The sequence below is a fragment of the Crocodylus porosus genome, unplaced genomic scaffold, assembly GCF_001723895.1.
Source record: "Crocodylus porosus isolate Cpor-Errol unplaced genomic scaffold, CroPor_comp1, whole genome shotgun sequence".
NCBI classification, from domain to species: Eukaryota; Metazoa; Chordata; order Crocodylia; family Crocodylidae; genus Crocodylus; species Crocodylus porosus.
In genome coordinates this window covers 83,615,221-83,631,966 of record NW_017728947.1, presented here as the reverse complement: position 1 = coordinate 83,631,966, position 16,746 = coordinate 83,615,221, and the positions used below count along the sequence as shown (strand labels likewise).

At 39.7% G+C, this 16,746-nt stretch overlaps 1 protein-coding gene across 1 annotated transcript in view; it reads right to left on the bottom strand.

Moving 5' to 3' along the window:
* Window positions 1-407: 407 nt before the first annotated feature.
* FLRT2 (fibronectin leucine rich transmembrane protein 2) overlaps window positions 408-16,746 on the bottom strand; it is a 62,886-nt gene continuing 46,547 nt past the window's right edge. Inside the window, exon 2 of the mRNA XM_019552375.1 lies at window positions 408-5,003. Within this exon, the coding sequence (XP_019407920.1) occupies window positions 2,588-4,573 (1,986 nt within the window). The 5' untranslated portion in view covers window positions 4,574-5,003 and the 3' untranslated portion in view covers window positions 408-2,587. The remainder of the gene's footprint in view (window positions 5,004-16,746) is intronic.

Here is a 16,746-nt window from a genome sequence, read left to right as displayed (position 1 = left end):
AGCCTAGCACAGATGATTGTCATTAAGATAGGGTGATGGCCTTATGATGTCAGTCATCAAATCATAAAATACCAGTACTGGTTGCTGTACTAGAGGTTGGGACCCACAGTCAAATATGTGAGATAGCTTTGCAAATCAAATGTACAGCTAGCTATTATAGTGAAATTAAATACTACATCCATGCCCAGAATGAATTCACTGACTCCATCTAAACAAACTCTTATGTATACAGCATGCCACATGCGTGCATGTCTCACTGATTATCTTGTGGGGCCTTGCCAGCTACAACATATTAAACACACAGATCAAAAATACCAACCTTCTCTCAGTTCTCTTCGGTAAATGGGTCACACAATAGCAAAAACACTTTGCATAGACATTTCTACCTAAAATTACACAATTTGAAATCATATGGCAGCCTTTTATTTAGCAAAATTTTAGTGACTTTACTATTACAGTAGCCACACAGGTTGCCTAAAATACCTGTTATAGCTGGAGAAAATAGCAAATATACAGAATATAGATTGGAATTCCAAAAGGTGATTATAAAAGGGGTTGGAAGGGAGGATGTAGATCCTTATATAATGATTGTACTATGCTCTCTATCATCAAGCGTCTGATTCATCTCTTCATTGCAGAATAGAAATGTTTTCATACCACTTTTGGAACTGTACACTCAAAGACTCCTTAGGCTCAGGGATGGTGGGTATGACAAAATGCACAAAGGAAAGGATTGCAGACTTCTCTCCTAATATCAGCAGCCAACTTAGTGTAACCCGAAGTTTTCCAAGTTTTAATTACAAGCCCACTTTTAATAGACAGCAACTTCCATTGGTCCCTTGTGTGGTCACTTTAGCAAGCTTTCTCTCTGATTACCTTCCCTCTCAGACAAGCTTTGAAGAACTAGCCTACATGGGTATTTTTTTTAAGGAGCCTTATTATATTTGTCTAGTCTTCTTCCTCTGTATTATGAACTTTTGCTTGTCCCATAGGCTCAGGAGAAAAAGTGAGCCAAAGTGGAAAAAAACAGGCAAAAAAACCCAACAACCTTGGAGAATCAAATCCCACCACTGAACCGGCAAAAGATCCAAAGCTCTTGGCATGCAGAGGAGTCAATGGAGCTGTTGGAATGCAATGCGACTTTCAGAGCAATATCGTGTTTTTAATGTAGCATGATGGTCTATGGAATATGTGTAAAGTTTAGAGATGCAGAAGTGATTCCAAGTGATAAACTGAGAGAAGAAAAGAGCAAAATCTAGGCCCAAGTACTACTTATTTTGGAAATAATCCAGAAGGACTCTGGATAAAAGAAGAGGCAATGAAACACATGGGGGAGATTTGTTTCCATTCAAATTTCTTAACAAATCACAGGCTTAAGTAGTGCTCAAGTATATACACCTAAAAAAAATGTGACTTTGAAATGTTCCCCGTGCCCCAAACTGAATTCAGGTTATAGCATGTCTGAGGAATGACCTTTCTCAGTTACTATATTATTTCCTCTTATTTCTCTACACTGAACTTATCTGCAGTCATTAAACCAACCTGGGCCTGATCCAAAGTCCCTAAAAACCTGGAGACTTTTAATTGAGATAAATGGATTTGGGATCAGCTGTTTCAATGCACAACAAATCCTAAAGAATTTGGACATTGGTTTTCAATAGAGGCAAGGATTAGCATCTCAGAAGTTCAGGTTTTATTCAAACATGACAGGTGAGCAAATTTCTTCTCTTACAAGAGAAAGTGACCTGATACCTGATAAGTATCACGGCAACCTGATAAGCAGTAAGTACTCTCATCTTCCATTGAACTTGGCCACACGTGTCATATTCCAGTTGGCTGAATGCAAATCTATATGATAGTGTGGGGATCTTTTCAGAGGAATTCTTGCTAATATGAATAGTGAGCACTCAGATTTACTGCTGTAGGTTTGCATTTTCCATTTTCAGACATGACAGGGAAAAACCCTATAAAAGCAGTACTTTACGAATACAAAAAACCCCCCAAAATTTAAAAAAATTAAAGAAAAAACTAGTTGGAACCATGAAATATAGAGGCAGGTTTAAGTGACAGATGGGGAACAGAGCTATTCCAACTTGCGTGCATGTCAGAAGTCCATTATGAGTTTGGGTCTGAAGCATTATACTCATATTATCTGAACTGTCTTGGCCAATCCCTAACAACCCTATTTTAATATGCACTTATATCCTTTACTACAAGACTACCTAGGAACCCACATTCCTTAAACAGCTTCGACAGCAAAGTGGTTAATGTTTGAAGAATGAGTCATTCTTTCCTTTGCCATGGCATTGGGTTCTTATTGTACAACCCTGTACAGTACTTCAGCAATATATTTTTAAAGATTTAAAAAGCAAAATGTTACAAAACCATTTGCAATTAACTTGAAATAGAAAAGATAGCACTTTTTTAAAATCCCATTATATAGTACACCGTATAAATTACAGAGTATTCAAATGCACAAACGCATCTGTGTAACATTTATCAAATGTAATTTTTGTGTTTGTGTGTGGGTTTATTTTTTTTCCAGAGTTTTTAGTCACAGTTCTACATGCCTCATCTCCCCTCACTATCACGTATGACAGTGCTCCAATTCTGAGACGTTGCTGTTGCAGTATCTCATGTTGTTGGGGATGTGGCAGTCTGTGTAGTTAATGCCCCCATTTGGGGTATAAATGGGCTGCAGTCTGAAATCTCCTTTAAGGAGTTGATCGTTATTTAAGGAGACAATCTGGAAGCTGGTTTCCGTCATCTCCAGGATGGAGTTGTCCTTCTTGGTCCCCGCCTCGCAGTAATCATCTTTCCGCCGGCCCCGGTTATATTTCCACTTCTGAGAGGTGTAGCGCCCCTTTTTGTGCATATGCCAACAAAAGATGCTGAGCAATACCACAAGGACAAATATCACTGCCCCCCCAATCAACCCTGCCAGCAGAAATGGAGAGCCCATGTTTTGAGAAGTTGTCTGCTCATGGCTGGAGGCTGTGTTGCTGCCATTGTTTAAATGAGAACCCTTGGTTGTGGCTTCTGAACAGACAGTGTCTTCTCCAGCCCAGTAATTATTATAAGCATACAGTGGAACCAAACAAATCCGATAAGTGGATTTGGGCTCCAGATTTACCAGGCTTAAGTGTTGTTTCTCACCGCTAACTTTCTGTTCCTGAACAATGCCCCCTACTGGACTGTGACCCATTTTAACCCATGTGAGTTTGTAGGACATGACAGTAAAAAAGGACATCCAGTTTACTTGAATACAAGTGTCATTCACAAAATGAATGAAGAGTTGAATCCGTTCGGAAATGGGAGGTGTCACCCTTTCCTTGTCCTCCCTGGTAGGCACAGTGGGGAGCGTGGAAGTGGCGGGTGTGAGAGGGGTGTGTTTGCTACTCAGGGTTGGAGTTGATGAAGTAGGACCCAGTGTGGTTGGCAAGGTTATACCAGGAGCTGGGGTGACAAGTGGCAGACCAGGAGTGGTGGTTGGGCATGACAACATATTCATATTGAGCTCCCTGACTGCCATACCTCGGACCTGTTCTGGTCCCTGGCACATAAAGCCCCGGACATTGATGGATGAGGGAATAAATTTGAGCCACTCAGTGACCCATTTAATACTGCAGTCACATAACCAGGGATTATTCCTCACAGTAAGTTGCTTCAGGTTGTGGAGGTTATCAAAGACCCCTCTCACCAGCATCCGGAGATAATTGTTAGAAATATCAAGCCGCTCCAACCTGTGTAGGTTTGAAAAGGCTGTAAGTGGTATGTGGTTTATCTGGTTGTCCTGCAGGTAGAGCCTCAGCAGATGTGTACCTGGAAGATCAGGGGGAGGGTAAGTTAGTGAATTCCGTACTATTGAGAATTCCTTGAGATTCGACAGGTGGCTGAAGGTGCCCTCAGCAATGCCTTTATTGGTAAGGAGATTGCCATCCACAATCAGACGTTCCAAGCTTGTAAGATTCTGGAAAGCCAAGTCTGAAATAATGGCAATTCTGTTTTCGTCCACTCGTAGTTCTTGTAAGTCCACTGGAAGGCCTACTGGTACACTGCTTAAATGATTCTTGGACAAAAACAGAAGCTTGAGGCTGATAGCTTCCCGAAATGCCCCATCCTCAACACCTACAGTAGAAATGGAGTTGTCATCCAGATGCAGCTCTTCCAACTTCAAGAGCTGAGCCAGGGCAGCCCGAGAAATAGTCTGAATGTTGTTTTCCTGCAGGTGGAGAACCCTGACATTCTTGGGCAGATTCATGGGGAATTCATCCAATTGGTTGCCATATAGGTAGACCGTGTGCACAGACTGGACATTATGCAACTCTGCAGGGAATCCAGCATTATTAATTTGGTTATTATGGAGGTAGAGTACGGTTACACCCTCCGGTATCCCAAGAGGCACTGAGGTCAAGCTTCGTTCATTACAATAGACAAAGTTTCGATCACAGCGGCACACTTTTGGACAGGCCAAAGTTTTGGAAACCTGCATGTAGAGCCCCAAGGAAAATATGAGCCATGATTTCAGGAAAACAGCCCAATCTGAGGGCCACATTCTAGTCCATGGGCCCATTTCTAACTTAAAAGAAACAAATTTCCAAAGAAGGAGAAATAACAACAATGCTAAAGCACAGGTAGGAAAAATGTAGGTTGGTGAAATTGGTTTCTATTTGTGTCCAGTGTTCGGGCAAGAGGTAAAGTCTTGGACGCTAAGATGCAGAATAATCCTTTTATAATTGGTCTACCTCCTGCTTTTCATAAGAAAGCCACAGTCTTATTAGCCAGGGTTACATATTTTGCTGCCTTTCTCCATGTGTGTTGAAAGAAACAACAGCTGTGCCTTTGCAGGGGAGCAATTGGATATTTAAAGCTACCAAAAGCTGTCTGCATATAAGTCGGTAGGGTAGACCAATACGTCCTTTCTCTGCAGTGAAGGGGTGGTGCACTCAGCTTTCTTCAGTCTACAAGGTCTTCATTTCAGCCTGGTGCAGGATCTAAGAAGCCTGTTAAAAGTAAGAGAAGAAACTGAGTAATATGAAAGGTTCACCTGCAGAGAACAAGCTTTTGGAAAACCTTCTGTGTACAGGATGTAGTTATTATGGCATTTTGATAATAGGTACAACTATTAAACAATGGATTGCTACTACTACAGAAATATTCTCATCATGGATTTGTTCTAGAATCCCTTGAGGTAATGGAGAGACTGATTTCAAGGGAGGTTGAATGGATTCCTTATTTTTATACAAATCTTTTGTCCTACCAAAATCTACTTAAAATATTAAAACTTTTAAGTTTTACTAACAATTGTTAAAACTTTTAAAGTTTACTAGAAATGTTATCATAAGTATTTTCTCCATTTGGGGGAAAAAGATTATTCTCACACCACTGAATATGAGGAAAGTTATAACATAGATGTTAGTGGGAAAAGGATGTGGTCTAAATTATTTAATCACATTGTATGTCCTTTCTTTCCACTTAATCCTCTTCTATGAACTACTGTTTCTGTTACTCCATGCTGCCCTGCACATTCTCTTCTGTTCCATTGCCCAAATCTTAATTATTGTACCTAATGTAAATGGATTAGCTGCCTATGGCCTGACATTTCTATTAACACCATTATCAGTGAAATTATTAATAATGATGGTATGTACCATGCAATCATTAAACTTCAGCATTAAAATTCCATAGTAAGGAATAAAATTGTTTGCTCCTATCACAGCTATGCTTTCAGCGTGTCAGCAAGACAGTAGCATCTGATATTTACAGGTTTGGATTGACTAGCAAATCCCTTAGTCTTAACTTACATGAGGTCCTGAATATATCTTTATCTCCCTTGTTTGTGTCTCTTATTTTTCTTTCTGATATTATTTATTATTCAACTTTATATCTGGTGTGCCATATGTCCCAGTTGGTGCCCTTGGGAACTCTGTGGATCTGGAGTTTACTCTGCTTAGGAGCCAAAATATTATAGTCTTATGATGGGAACACTTGTTCTTCTTGTATATTATTATACTTATTTGAAAGCTCATCAGGTATTACCCCAACGCTGAAACAGTTTGAGGTAAAAAACAAGCACTAATGTAGTCTTGTAGTCTATTATTATGCATCCAAATGGTACATTTACCTTATGTCTGTACTGTACGCTGTGCTCCTATAGAAATCAAAAGATTAGCAAATGCACTGCTCAAGGCTTTCCTCTCCAGCAGACCTCTTTCAGTTAAGAGTCATTGCTTTCCAATTATATAAAATGACATGATACTGTAGAGAAACTCTAACAGGATTCTAACATGAGTTGAAGCGTGACAGTTCATCCTCTTTTAATATGGCTGAACTCCCATCTAGATCATATTGTCCTGATTGGTCATGACATTTGTATTTAAAATGACAAAAGGGCTTGCAAGGCCTTCTTCAAGATACTTGGGACCACGCAGAATGGCAGCAGCTTCCTTACTCCTACTCTGTGATTAGAAATACCCAGTGTGTCTCTAGTATCTAAGGAAAAGAACATACTGTAACATATAGTACTGTCACTATTACTTCAGTTGCTGAAAAGATAAGTCTTAATTCAACAGGCATGCTGAACAGCCCATCTGAGGAAGGGTTGCCAGATAACCACATCTCCTATATGTCCAGGAAGGATACAGTAGGCCCATCTACACTATTTTAATACATATTAGCCTATTTTAATATTCATTAAAATGTAACAGAAAAGTGCTCCTTAGCTAATGTGCATTACAATAGACTAATGCACATTTTTCAGGTACCTCACAATGGAGATCCTAGATTTAATATTCTTTACCTAAAGTGCATTAATGAGCATATAGACGCATCCTGTGTCACCCTAAATTGGGCTTAACTGGTACCTAGGTCTTGTGCCACTCTTCATCATAGGAATGAATTTCATCCTTATAGAGAAATTATATGAAAAAAAGATTGTAATTCTTCCCTAGAAAAGTGTTTCAGCACACCTAATGCTATTAATACATAATACACCATTATGTATTAAACTGAGAAGATCTTTGACTGTCCCGTCACTTGAGGACCAGCACTGCTGCACTCAAGAGAAGCAAGTGCCCTTGGGTTTATCTCAAAAGTGCTCTTTTGTTTGTCAGGTTTCACATTCATAACTCTTTTTAAAAGTTTCCTGAAACACGGTTTTTCACCTCATCCTGCTGAGGAAGTGAGTCATTTTATTAATTCCAGTATCCTAAACTCCAGCTAGCAATGCTTAATAAACTAAGACTATAAAACCCAGAATACAGAAAATAGGTATTGTCACTCTGTAACCACTGTTGATTGTATTAGCAGCAGCACAAGGACAAATCTAATCAGACGTTTATGACTTCACTGTTAACTATAGTGTGAACGAGCAAAAGGATAATAAGGATGCAAGGAAATAGTTGTTCTGCAATGTATTCTTAGCATTATAATAATAAAGTATACTAATAATAATTTCAATTATTACTACTTAATGAGTAGTACTTAATGAGGATACTTATTATTAATAATAATATTCATATTATTACCCGCCATCCAAATACATTAGAGCTGCTCCATATAGATCCATGTGTATATTTGCTTGCCTCTACCCAAAACACCATGACAGCTAAATCAGATTTACCCATTAAAGAGGTAGGAACTTTCCTTGCTTAAACATGTTAATACTGCAGGAGATGTAATCAAAGTTCAGTCTAACACTAGGCAATCATGTCCATGATTTTTTGTATCCAGTAGATGCATGAAGTGATCAAAGATCATGGACTAAATATAGACAATGGATTTATGGCAGATTATAACCTGTCTGCCATCTGATACCCCAGGTAACCTCTCTACAATTTACCACCTACATTCCATCACCAGATCACCATTCCCCTTACCACCACCCTCACCTCTCTCATCCATTGTCTCTCACCCCCCCGACACTCACTGCCATGCATTTGCATTTTCACGGACCTAAATTCTTTCATACTGGATTCCACCCCATCCAGGAGAGCACGATACAACTGCAGATGCTCCCTCTGCCTGAAGAAGGGTGATTGTAATCGAAAGCTTACACAGAAGAATATTTCCAACTATTTTAGTTCATCTAATAAAATGTATCACACTTACGCAAGGAACCTTGTCTGCCCATGTCCTTATGCCAACATAGCTACAGCCAACACCCTCAAAAGCTGGAACGTACAAGAAATCGGCTGACTATCTGCAAGAGAACTGCTCGCTTTTGGGTTTAGCATGCTGGGAGGGAAGAAAATCCTGACACAGTATTATTAGCTCCTATGATGTAATTTAAATGCAAGTTGTGATCTGAGTGAGGGCTGTGGCAGAGGGGAATGGGTTATATTTATGAATTACAAATGCCATTGGTTTGCAAGACCCAGCCATTGGATTTGAAGCTATGAGCCTCTGACAGGAAGATGAGCAGGTTGAATTGTGGAAGGAAAAGAAAATCTATTGTATTTATCTTAAAAGAGAATGATCAACAAAAATATACCTCACACATAATACATGTGCCCATAATCACTTAGATTAGTGTTTCTCAACTTGTGGGTTGTTCCCCCTCCTCCCTCCAGCCTGTGCCAGGCCAGATTCACTTTGCTACCACCCACAGGAGATGGAGCTGCCTCAGCCTGCGCTCTGCCTCAAGTGGGACAGGGGCAGCTGGGGGAGTGGGGGGAGGCAGGGGGCTATGGGCCAGGAGTGAGGGGCCCCAGCATGGCCAGCGGGGAGAGAGGGGGACACGGGACTGTGGGTCACGCACCAGCAGGGCCAGGGGGTGTGGGTTGGGACAGGCCATGTACCTTTGCAAATGGGTCCCCGCTGGAAAAAAATTTCAGAACCACTGACTTAGATAACACTGCTGTTTCATTTTCTATAACCCCAGATAATTTATCTTTGTCATTTTAGAATGTGCAGTCTGTGGCTTCTATAAAGTAGCTAGCACATTTGAGACCCTATACAATAGAAATAATAAATACTAATTAGACTCAAGGGTCACATAATAAGGGCTGAGTGACCTAGTTTGGAAGAGATGAGACTACATGCCTACATAAAACAGATACCTTCATTTGAAAATTGTAGCTTACGATCCTGATTTGGTACATTTCCTGATAAAGAAAAGTGCCCAATTGCTTCTCAAAAGCATTGTCTTCTTTCAAATACCCCTCCTTAAAATTTCCTTTTTGTTATGACTAATATTGGCTGGAGAGTACCAATTATGTTCCATGACAGCTTTTAAGGTTTCAAAATCTGCTTTTGTTCTGCATTGGAATAAAACCTTTATAACATTTGGACAAAATATATTTAAGTGGCAATGTCTATTTTGGGATTGAAAAGATGAGGTTTGTATTTGATTTTTTCTTACTCTCTTATTAGATATGACCAAAGAGCGCTACATCTCACAAACGTTCCCACTGAAAACTTCATCAAAATCAATATGGAGATATAGTCCACAAAACACGTTTGCTTCAATGGATCAACATAGTTCAACAGAGAGATATTTGACTGAAAATGTTTCAAGCAGCTCAAACAAAAAAAACTATGCAATAATTAGGCAGCAGGTGAGCTAAGACCAGTGTTTAGCTTGCTGACAAATATTCCTGCATATTTTTGTGTTTTTGGATGAGTCTGCCAGTCTCTCTTTTCTCTTTTTTCATGCTTGAGTTACAAGTTTTTCTGATCTGAAACCATATTTTTGTACCATGCAAGTAGAGTTTCTAGTGCACTGGGATTCTGGTTCAGTGACAGGATTCTTGAATACAACAGAAATAATAATAAAAATAGTAATAATAGCAATGAAAATAGGAACCTAGGAGTTCTGACCCCTTGTCTGATATAGTATCTACTCAGCAGCAGTTTGCCTAGAGATGCTAACATTTTTCTAAACCTGAACCTTGTCCATTATAAGTGAAAATGTAAGCAACAGAAAAAAAAAAAGACTTGACAATAATCTTCCTTTTTGTAGATCTATTACAAATGGTTCAATCCAGTTGTGCATAAATCTATGCTAAATAAATCTATTCCATTTTCCAGTAGAATAAAGTCATTATCAGGCCATGATTTTCCCCGCAATTTTAACAGGGATGGTAAGAACAAGGCTACTATTCACAGAACTGAATAACAACAAGAAAAAGAATCTGATGACATTCCTTTGAAGCTACCATAGTCAGTGTTACAGCAAGCTGGACCTGTATTCATATTATCTGATAACAGAAGATAATTATGGAATAATACATGGTATATCCCTCTGTCTTCATAAACAGAACTTACATATGCAATTCCCAAAGTACATCTGCAAATGAATGAACATTATGTTCTGCTTTATTGATTAAAAGCCAAAGACTATGATTAATTGTATATCTTACCATATGAGTTATTTGATTTTGAAGTTGGAATTGAAAAATGCATTGCATAAGACTATAATCCATGCATCAAGGGCATAGATCAGAATATAGATGGCAACATTACTCAAGGCAGTGGTGTGCATTTGCAATAAGCCATCTATGGTCTGTGTGTGGGGTGGGGAGGAAGAGAGTTAGAGAGGGAGAGGCCTTGTGCAGACATTCAGTTTTTCCAGGGAGAGTCGCTGGTCTCCTAAGACAAACCACATGTGTACAGATATTCAGGCTTTTATTCATAGGGTAAAAATGGCTACTCCAGGAGAAAAATAACCTGGGAACAAACAGGGTTAAATCATTCTGTTTATCCTGGTATAACAAATGTGTGTATATGCTATGGCTTGTCTCAGAAAAGAACACCTTCTCCCCACCCCCTGCCAGTGAGACAGTGGTCACATCTACACGAGACTCTGACTGATCAGTTGTTACTGTATGGTCATTTAGTAATCACAGACCCACATACTAAATGTCTGCACCATAACTAGAGCTACTGCACAGTAGGATCCCTGCAAAGCTTCCTAGCAATGCTGACTGCGCAGTAGCTCATTACTACTATGCAGCAGTGTTGTGCCATGGTTCATGCCACATGATGCTACTGCGCAGTAGTAATAAAATACTGCGCAGGAAGCATTTTGTGTAGATGTGGCCAGTGTGTTGCTTGCTGGACTCTGTTGGTCCAGAACACTGTCTTGGTAATCCCTACCTTGCGCTGCAGAGAAACACAGGCTGACCTGTAGAGCATGCTGAGAGGTGTGCACAGCCCCGTTGCCCCCCAGCTGCACAGTGTCAGCACTTCAAATTCTCCATTCTTTAGGGCCTCCGCATTCAAATGCCTGTATGTGCAGCTCTGGGTAAGTTCCTCTATACAGACAGCAAGCCTGAGAGAATTCTCCCAAGTTATTTGAATGTGTGTACACAACCAGACAGAGAGACGTAATGAGAGATGATATAAAGGTAAGAGCCGAAGGATGATTTCACCCTTGAACTCCTTTTATTATAAAGGATACATCCCTTTTTAGATCATCATGGCATCTTTACACATGCTGTAGGGATGGGGTGTGAGGTGCTTTATTAGAGAGCCACTCTAATTATGCGCCAACAGCATCTCTTGTACTTCAAAATGGTGGCGGGGCACTTTAACTAAAGCCACATGATGAGCTTTATTTAAAATCCCCCTGTCACCATTTTGAAGCACAGGGATGCTGAATACATGAGATGCTGAAACTTCTGGAGCACACTAATTAGCATGCTTCAGCAGACACACTGTAATTACGGTGCATTGGAGCAGGTATCCCACATGTCTACAGGCATGCCATGACTAGTTGCCAGGGAAAGAAAAACATAAGCTTTCATCAGGCAAGTTCTGTAGACACAATGAAGTCCATGGGGGCAATGTTTTTGCAAGTTAAGGATTTCCAGTGAAATACTGAGGCTTTATCAAAGTGACTCATTACATTTAGGTAGATAATTCCCCCTTACATCTTTCTTTCACTCTTTGTTCATTGATCAGAACATTTCTACTTTTGCTTCCTAATATGAGCTCATAAACATACATGAAATGCAGACCTGGATGAATTTCAAAAGTGTCTGGGCCTGCACTGCCATGGAAAGGTTTGCATATTCTTGGGGAAAGCTTACAAAGTGGTACTGGTGACAAAGTATATGCTTAAGGAGGCTTCAGACACTGCATCCTGCTATAGCTCTTTGATCTATTGTCAACTAGAGCCCTACAAATTAATAAAAAGAGACTTTTTCTCATCAGAACACAAGCTTCAGGAAATCCTTTAAAAACATGATATCATCTCAGGAAAGAGCTATATCTTTCAAAATTCAGATTCAGATTCCTTCAAGTTGACAGTAGCCCAATGGAGTTCTAGTTCTACTTGTCATTAGGGGATGTTCAGCCAGCAGTAAACCTTCTCCCCCCACCAAAAAGGGGCAGAGCAGGGAAAGCAATGTACTGTAGCTCATTGCTATGGTGCAGTAGCATTAGGAAAAAAACTGTTTGGTGACAGTACTGAATAGTAACACCAGTTACTGCACAATCATTTAGTACTTGCTCATGTAGACACAGCTGGTAAGCATCTGCATGTGTAGACGGTGACACTTGCTGCACAGTAATTAGCTCTAATCTCAAGGTAAAGGGTCTTGTGTAGATGTGTTCACAGTGTGGGAGGCAGTGTGGCAGATGGGAGTGCCAGCACATCGAGGGACCTGCACAGTGCATGGCTTGCAGGACCCACAGATTACATAGATGTTTCCCACACAGAATGCAGCTCTCGTCCACTCAGAGGTTGAACAGCCCTGCACTACATCATTGTAACTAATGAGTGTCAAGACTTCATTTGCCATTGTCATCACTCCTTAGCTGATAGATGGGAATAAAATGGTATTAAATACCAAAGAAGTATATTGCTTACTGTGAACAATATGTATTGTCATTCACTATTACTCACCCCAGCTTCTCCTTCAGATATCCTTCATATCTTTTCTAACCTAATGTAAGTGTTTGGGTGTAGAGAGTCCAGGCTCTGGCAGAACCACAAGATGGTTCTACAACTGAAAATCATTCAACAAGAGGTTTATGCCTATAGCTTAATTTGGGGACTATGAACAAGAGGACCTCGGCTGATCTTGGTTGTTAAAGCACATAGATATAGTGAAATGAACAGCATATATATAGCTTTTCAAATAAAAAACAGTATCTTCTACTGCACTCATGAGCAGAAACGAAATCAGTTCAACATGCAGGGGCCAGAAAATAGGCTGTCATCTTTTGCATTAACTGAAGCTTCTGCATGGCCTTCAGTGGCAGCCCCAAGTCTCTGATAGCTGAAGCATCTATTTAGGAGGAGATATCTATATTCTCAGAATAAAACTGCTGAGTGCTGTTTCCTCTGCCAGACATGCTCCAGATGGTCACCACCATGACATTTTCACTCCAGAGAGAATAGGGGAACAGATGATCCCCTCCAGGAATGATATTAAATGGAGTTCCACATCTAGTAGGAAAATGCTACTGAGCAGACCAGTTGGTGTCTTTATTAACCTTCCCCCAAGGCCAAGTTTCACAGACTGTACCATTTTAACACTGAACAACTCTAAATTTTACAAAGGTGTGTGTGGGTTCAGGATGTTAAAAGAGTGACTTTTTATACATACACATTTAAACTCTGATTTCAAATCATAGGTAAAATGGCTTGGATGGGTGTCATCTTAGTTTTTTGCTTTAAGTACAACTCAGAATTAGATATATGTGGCACCTATACACTTTCCCAAAGAGCCATGTGTATCAGCCTTCCTGCACAGAAAACTAGTGGTGGTGGCACTTGAACTAAAGCTCATTGAACAAACTTTAGTTAGTGGCCCTGCTTCCATTTTTTATTGCAAGGACACTGACACATGCGATGCTGGAGTCTGCTGGGGTGCGGTAATTACCACACTCCAGCAGACTCGATTGATCAAGTCTTCTCAGACACACTGTATTTGCAGCATGTTGGAGCAGCCTTGATGCACTTGTATAAGTGCCATATAGTATGCGTGTTAAGACTGAGGGGTTGTAGAAGTGGGCTGAGAGAGAAAGGGAATTTAAATGTTAAACCGGTTAGAACGTTTTCAGCAAAATGTGTTTTCACTGAAATACACTGTTTTGATGAGAAGGTAAGATTTCAAGGAGATGCATTGATTTTGATGAAGTATTTAGTAGGATTGTTTCAGAGACTCTGGGCTCTTTGATCACCTTCTCACAGAGTGTGAGGGAGAATTAAAAACCTGACAGTTCGGATTCAAAAATGGATGCCTTCAGTTCGGTTCCATTTTATAGGAACTTTCAAAAGATTTTAAGATTTTATTTTCATTCCATTTTGAAACCTTGTAAGTTGTTGCAAAAAATGATTATTGGCTTCCCACCAGTTCCACTTACATGGCAAGAGAGAAAGAGAGAAATCCCTTGTTTGCATTCTTGACCCTTCTCCAACAGATTTAGATCTTTCTATGACAAAAGATGGGCATGTCTGGTAAAATTAATAACTCTAAATTCATTAAAGCAATTCCCTTTTCTGAACACAAATGCTCTGTACTACATTTAGCATAATGCATTTTGTACTGAGGAAAGGGAAGGCAACCTGCTGTTTCTTTGGAAGCAAATTGGTCTCTACCTATAAATTATTCTACACAGTGAAGCAAACAGTTTGCTTTTATCTAGAGATATGTGGGCAGCCCGGCAAAATGTCTGTGGATAATTTGAAAAAGCTGCTTTTAGTGACCTAAGTGACTAAACATTGTTTCTGTGGAGACAACATCTTGACATATTTTAAATGTATTTAATGTTTCTACATTGTTGATGGGATTCCACATTGTAATGAATTAGTTTGCATAGGGGTATCATTCACTTAGGGTCTCAGGAAAATGAGGATGAGCTGCCTGTTTTCTGCCTATTTGAGGCAGATATATGGGAGGGGACAAGCGTAAATTTTAACCACATCCCAGCCCTAAAGTAGCTTGATATGTATAAGCCATATTCACACATACATCCTTCCATCTCAGCTATAGAGTTCTTTCCTGCTCTTTCCTGCTTTGCATGCAGCTCCTTCACACCTTTCATTATTATTCCATAAGCACTGCTAAAGGGTTATTAAGGAAGATTAATACTGCCTACATCCTAATTGCTTCCGAATATTGAAGGAACCGATCAGTGATGCTCTAGGTATCTTTAGGCCAGCTAGAACCCAAACCCAAAAGCACACCGCAACCTCTCAAGCCAGGAAGATTTAAGTCTTGAATAAGAGAAATATGAAGGGGGGTGGGAGGCAGGAAGAGGGACGTAGAAGTTGTTTTTGTTTTGTTTTTTAACTTTTAAATCATTATAATCAAATAACCACTTGTCAGGAAAAAATATTGATGATGAAGAATGTACAGCTAGTCTTTTGCGATACCCACCAGCTTCTGAATGAGTGAATTATTAACCATCTGTACAGTACCTCAGCACCAAAGGTTTCGTTTTGCTGTTTTCCCCAGTACTTTTGCACCTCCACATTATATAAAATACAATATTCTCTCTATTTCAGAAGCAACCCTGCAGAGCCTATCACTGTGTGAACATGGACCATGATTAGATTTCCAGGTACTATTGGACTAAACTAGGCAATAATAATGCCCCTTTTTGAATCTATTTTGTAGACACATTAATTCATTCTGTGGAACTCTCTAAAACCCACTGTTTCTGTGGACCATACCACCAGCAATAATATTCATTGTAACACTGAGGTGAAGAAATCAGGGAAAGGAAGAAGTACATCGGTTTGCAAATTCCAAGGAAAAATCACTTTTAACAGAATTCTTCTAATCCTATTAATAACTTTTTATATAGTTTAAAACAAAAAAGTGTTACATTTTATATACAGAGGGGTTTTTTTTCTTTTTTGTTTATCAATTTTATTTTTTTACTTGTTTTTTAACTGGTTCAGTATTTTCCCATTTTCAAACAATCCTCAATGTACAGGAGATTTCAGTTCATTTCCTGTGTCCGCCATGCACTATTGCTATCTGTGAGATATGGGGCAAATCACATAATCTCTCTTTGGATCATGGAGGGTAATAACGTTTCCTTTCCCCCAGTTTTTGTTTTTATTGTTTAAATGGTAAACTCTTTGGGCAGAGACTGTGTATGTACACAGGTCAGTCTAATAAAACAGAGCTCTGATCTCAGCATTAAATACAACAACTAGCAGTACATGCCTTCCTGCTCCATCCTGCACAAGGCAGCATTGTTCCTCCTTTGTTACTTTGTCACATCTAGTATATATATAGACAATACAGTAAGATAATAGGTCTAGATATTTGTATAGTAGAGAGATTATGGTAACACAACAGGTAAATATCTAATTTTCTAATATCTAAATATCTAATTTTCTCTGTCAGCTGTACTGAGCAAGAAAAAGGACCCTGCTGTCCATGCATATTTATGCATAAGCATCCAGCAGCAAAATAAAGCCCTGCTATTCAATTCTAGACTTTTAAACGATTGTTGTGTTTGCCCAGTAACAATTGTAAAACTGTTTGCTACAGAGCCCTGCTAGGCTCATCTTGCTTGTGAAAGCCAGAGACTTCACAATGAATCAATGCTGACAGAGACAGAAGAGAGCACAAAAAGCAATTCGGTTCTGTCTTTCAACTTCTCCCTCCACCCTGGGAGATCTGTGTGTGGTTGCATTAGTGAGATCAAAACTGCCAGCAGGCCCACAAACAACACCTCCTAGCAGTAGGAGAAGGAGTATTCTACAGTTAGTGCCTCGCAGCGGGTGAAATTCAGTTCTGTGCACCAGGCCAAAATGAGGCTTGTGCACCACTTGTA